Source organism: Chinchilla lanigera, unplaced genomic scaffold, assembly GCF_000276665.1.
Source record: "Chinchilla lanigera isolate Chin_1 unplaced genomic scaffold, ChiLan1.0 scaffold00012, whole genome shotgun sequence".
In the NCBI taxonomy this organism is placed as follows: Eukaryota; Metazoa; Chordata; class Mammalia; order Rodentia; family Chinchillidae; genus Chinchilla; species Chinchilla lanigera.
This window is the reverse complement of record NW_004955413.1, coordinates 11,614,467-11,619,885: the sequence shown is the minus strand read 5'-3', so window position 1 is coordinate 11,619,885 and position 5,419 is coordinate 11,614,467. Positions and strand designations below refer to the sequence as shown.

Sequence of the window (5,419 nt, the reverse complement as noted above, 5' to 3'; positions counted from 1 at the left end):
TGAACTATATTAACTAAGCTAATTACATATATCATGCTTATTCATGGTTAGTTAGTTCCTTCTGAATCACACAATGTAGTAAACTGACTCATGCCTTTGAAATTATTTATTGATAATGTAATAATTTGGGTGACATCTTGGAAAAGGGACACAGAAGCAACTCTAAGAGTTTAGAGTTTAAAGAGAGAAACAAACACCAATCTTCTTAGCGGAAATTATGATGGTTGAGTTCGTCACCTCAAACACACATTGTCTTCTTTTGAGGTCTTCTTTAAGATTTCATCACAAAGAATCTTCCAGATCACAATTGACCTACTTCATTTTAATAAAGAATCCTTCAGAGTTTGTAAAACCTCTTCACAGGGTAAGAAGCAGAAAGAAAACTCTATCCCAATCAGACAAAAAAAAAAAAAAGAACCATCAGACTCCACCTAGACATTCACCACTGTCCCCTGAAATACATCAGAAGTGAAAAGTATAGCCGGGTATGGCAGTGCACTATAATCCCAGCATTCTGGAGACTGAAGCAGGAGGACCGCTGCAAGTTCAAGGCCAGCCTGAACTACATAGCCAGACTTTGTCTTTAAAAAAAAATAGTGGGTGGAAAGCACAGCCCACCCACAGCCCAGGCCCTGGACTGATCTACCCAGCAGTCAGAGATCCCAAGGTTGTAGCTCCTCTGCAATCCGCTGCTTACATTAAGAATCAAATCCGTTTGTCTGTGAAGACCGTTGGGTTCTCAAGCAACAGAGCTGTATGTGCTGGAATAGGTTTCCTGACTACTCAGGATGAGCAGGGGGTCTTTACGGGTAACCAGAGGCACCAGGGTGAAGTCCTCGTTTGAGTAAAGGAACAGCCCTCTGGGGCCTCAGGTTACAGTGGAAATGCATACTTCTGAAAATCTAAGTGTGAGGATGCATTACAGCTGAGGAGTCAATTGCACAGTCAGGAGCTACCACCCACTCCTCAGGGAAGGGTGTTGTCTGCAGCTCCCACACAGCACCTAGCACAGCACCTGGCATCTCATCTGCCCCTCACTAAAAGCCTATTGAATTTGTGAATTAGCAAGACAAAGCCTTCAGAGCAGGAGAGCACCCTCTTGCTGCTTTTCCCCATCAGCGATATCAGTCTGAGGAAACATCAGGGCATAGGTCCGGACTAAGGTCACAAAACCAGAGGAGCAAGTTACAAGGAGGCTAGCTGAGGGATAGGACTGGTGGGGACACAGGACATCCCTACCCTGCTGAGCACTGGGAAAACTTTTGCAAAAGATGTATATCACCAGACAAAGGCCTCATTGGTTTGTGATTGACAATTCAGTCCCACTGCAGAGATGTCTAAATTGTGACCAGCACAGGAAGTGCAGTGTTTGTCCACCAAGACATCTCCTCCATCCACTGCGGGAGCAAACAGACTATCATGGCTCTGCCTGTGGGTCAAACCCGAAAGGTCCTTGCGCAAGGCCAGGAAATTGGAGCAGGGAAGAAATGAGAAAGGCAAACCTGTGCTGTGGCAACTCCCCTTTCTGTGGACTGTTGCCCAGCTCTGGCCCAAACACAGGGTGGCCACAACTTCTGTACCCGGGCAGCATCCTTATGTGGCACAGTCAGATCCAGGAGTGAGGGAAAACTGCCCACTCAGAGTAGATAATATCTGGAAGGAATGAATATTTGGGAAAAGTCCCGGTGCTAGTTTGGTGCCAACCCGTCCGCACCTTTTCCAGCCCCCTCCCACTGGTTCCTCCCCTTTCAGCTGCTCTGGTTCTTATAAAAACTCAGCCTTTCCCTAACAGCCTGTAGGAGCCTCTCCCTACTGCTGCCTGCCAAGACACAAGATCCACCCCGGGGACCCTCAAGCCATCATGAGGAGCCTGCTCCTGCTCACCGTCCTGGCTGCCTTAGCCGTGCTGACTGTGTGCTACGGTGAGAAACCTTTCTCTTTGCAGTCCGTCTCTCTGACTTTCCTTTTCTACCTCTAACTTCCTTTCACTTCTGCTTGTCCTCTCCCTCCTCTTTTCACTGTTAAAATCTCAGAGTGTATGAATTTAACTTTTCCTGGTCTCCATGGACATGGATCTCTTCTATCCAGTCTAGTCTATGTTCTGAATAGCTAGATGTTTATAAGTAACTCAACAGGCAAGTCCTTGCAGTGGTAAATCCTTGCATACCTAGAAAGAGCTATTTCAAGGGGAAGACACCAAATTTCCAGCCCTGCGTTCTTAGTTTTAAGGATTTTTATTTAGACTTCAGTATCAGTGGATTAAAGATATTTGCCGAATTACTTAAAGAAAAACTTTTAAGTTTTCAATGGGAAGTGTTACGTAGAATTCTTTCTGGAGACAGGACAATGTCATAAATTACTTCAGTGAATTAATTTTAAAAATGAAGTTTTCTTTTAAAGAATTTCAGAAGTTTTATTTGAAAGCATCTCAGAATTCAATTTCATAACTTCTATTATCAAAAAAAATTATTTGTGGTGTTTATATGCCGTTAAATCTGTATTTGTTCAAATGTTACAAAAGGAAATTTGAAGCTGAATTATTTCCATGACTCTCACTTTACAATTCCATTATCCAGACATTTTAGTTGTTTTTAAGCCTAAATTACATCAACAACCCTAAGTATTATGTTTCTTACTCTTGAAGTTATTCACGAATTCTCTGTACAGGAGGATCTGATGCTGTCATCTCCTTTCCAATTTTTCAAGCAAACTCACCTGGTCACATATGTGAGCCTCTTAGTCTCAAATGTACGTGCTGAACTCAGGAGCAATAGAAAGAAAGGCCCTGCTGTGACATCTTCTCTGCGCTGGTCTTGTGCCCAAGCAGTTGTCAGCTGGAGACAGTGGTTTCTGTGGCTGCCGATTTGACATGAATTCTTAAGAGGCTTTCGGAACACTCTTAAGAACCCATCCTGGTCCAGCCTGGCTGAGTGCTGGAACCCTCCACCTAGAAAGGCCTGCCTGTTCCTGTACCCTCTGTACCTTCCTTGACTTTATTCATAAACAGGTCCCAAGTATTTGATAGAAAAAAGGCTCCCCGGAGATTTCTACACAGCATCTCAAATGTTGGATTGTACTTGTCTGAAGACCTCATAGACGCTGGGAAATTTTAGCCAAGATTTGTCACTATCTCCTTCAGTGTTAGATAAATAGACATAGAGAAATCTACAGAAAAAAATGCCTAAGTCCTAAATGCCTGAAATATGTAATAACCCAATTGCTACACATGTTCTTCACACTGGACCTTTTCCCTCTCTTTCCATCCCTGTACTTATTTAGGCTCTAGTAGCATGTAATTAAAAAAACAACTACATAATCAATCTTTCTTTTTTTAATTCCAGAATCTCACGAGAGCATGGAATCCTATGAAATTAGTAAGTGAATATTTGACTACCTTATTTCAATCTCTGGCACCAAAGAAGTTCTCCCTATTCGAAAATAAACAAATCAGCAAAACATGTAACAGAAAGGACTTGTTTTTGGAAAACTCAAGTCAGTATAAAAATCAGCCAAATGCACAATGCTGAAAGCTTGCAGCAGTGTAATATGACATTTAAAATACCTTCAACATACTTAGGAAACATAAAATCCCACATGGAAATCTGAAGCTGGCACCACACCAGCCACATAAATGGAAAAGGAGGAGTAATCACACACGGCAAAGACCAGAAGGAGAGGCCAAGGGAGCTGGGAGACCACAGGCGTCAGCAAATGGAAGGCTGTGGAGCATCTAGACTCACAAAGATGGAGTACAGCGAGAAAGAGCGTAGTGTGCCTGTTTTTAATATGTAGATTATCTTTGTAGTGCTGCAACTGCTCATGTACTCATAATCTACATTATGCTTTATCATTTCTCAAGACAGAGAGAATTTCCTCCTCAAATAAACCAAAACATGCTGAGTAGGAATGACTAAACCTGAGTAGAGCTAAGGGATTGCCCAAAGACAAAAAAAAAAACAACGAAAACCTGCGGTGGCCCAGTGATGTGTCTGTAAGACACAGAAATGGGTTACTCATTTCTTTTCATGAGAAAATTATAAATTCTGCTTTATCTCACCTTTTCATTTTTGTCTCTCTCTAATTACATAATATACAGTAAATTAATGACCAAAAGTATCTTTGCACAAGGGAATATTCACTGAAATGTTTATAGCTGCTGTTTCCCTAAAGTGGCACTTATTTGTTTTTTGTTTTAAGGTCCCTTCCTTAACAGAAGAAACGCTAACACCTTTATGTCGCCGCAGCAGAGATGGCGCGCTAAAGCCCAAGAGAGGTGGGTGACAGAACTTGACACTGGGCTGGTGGTGGGTTTTTCTCCCAGGGCAGCGTCTCAGATCTGAATGGACTGAGAAATGGGTTTCATCATAGATTGTTTCCAACTGTGTCTTAAAGAATTTCAAAACGGTACAGAAAGCAACCGAATATTTAGAAAACTCTTGCGAAAGACTCAAAAAGCAGAGGGAAGGAAGAAGGAAAGGATACAGAAAGAAAACATCTGCTCTCATTAAAAACAAACAAAAAAACCGGGTTTGCCTTCCCTGTCTGCTCTTCAAATATCTCTTGATATTGGCAGGAAGGACTCTCCAGCATTTCCTTAGGCTTTCTTCTTTCTTCTCCATTCTTTTTATGCTTCTCAATGCTGGTCTCTCTGTCCACTTTCTAGGGTCCGAGAACGCAGCAAGCCTGCCTACGAGCTCAATCGGGAAGCCTGTGATGACTACAAGCTGTGCGAACGTTATGCCATGCTTTATGGATACAATGCTGCCTACAATCGCTACTTCCGGAAGCGCCGAGGAGCTGAATGAGAAGGGGAAAAAAAAAAATCTCTTTTGTTCTGGAATCTGAAGCCTGGTTTTGTATCCCCTTGCAGTAGCATTACTGAAATATGCAGACACAATACAACGCTTGTTTCTTACATAATCTCTTGCCTGGGTGCACCCCTCCTTCCTGCCCCCAGATTGTTGAATAAGGAAAGTGCAATGTGTTAAGATGTGTGATTATACATACATAATAAACTCCTGGTTGGATACTTTCATTTTGTGAATGCGATTTCTTCAGGAAAAATTATGAGATACTTAAATTATGGCCCATCTAAGGCAGAATAGGACACTCTGTTAATCTGTGCCGAGTGACTAGAAGCACAACTACATAGAAAGGATGAAATGTAAAGGCACTTATCCAGCCCTTATTCCAGGGATGGTGAACCTTTTAGAGCTTTCAATGATACAAACAGCCTGCTGCAGCAGGTATGTTACAGGTTCGCCACCACTGAACTTTATGTTGCATGATTGTTTCCTATTATGTGTTTTCCGGGATTTTCTAATCATAAGAGTGGCAATTATGAAGATCACTTTACTCGTTTCTCATCTTTTGTATATCAAAGTAAAAAATGACTACAGTATCAAGGTAAGTTAGTAAA

General features: G+C 42.0%; 1 protein-coding gene across 1 annotated transcript; it reads left to right on the top strand.

Annotated features, from left to right (window-relative positions):
* Nucleotides 1–1,795: 1,795 nt before the first annotated feature.
* Mgp (matrix Gla protein) lies at nucleotides 1,796–5,035 on the top strand. The gene is given in 4 exon segments (NM_001282362.1): nucleotides 1,796–1,922; nucleotides 3,342–3,374; nucleotides 4,198–4,273; nucleotides 4,664–5,035. Coding segments are annotated over 4 exon segments (312 nt in total). The 5' UTR covers nucleotides 1,796–1,861; the 3' UTR covers nucleotides 4,806–5,035.
* Nucleotides 5,036–5,419: the final 384 nt, after the last annotated feature.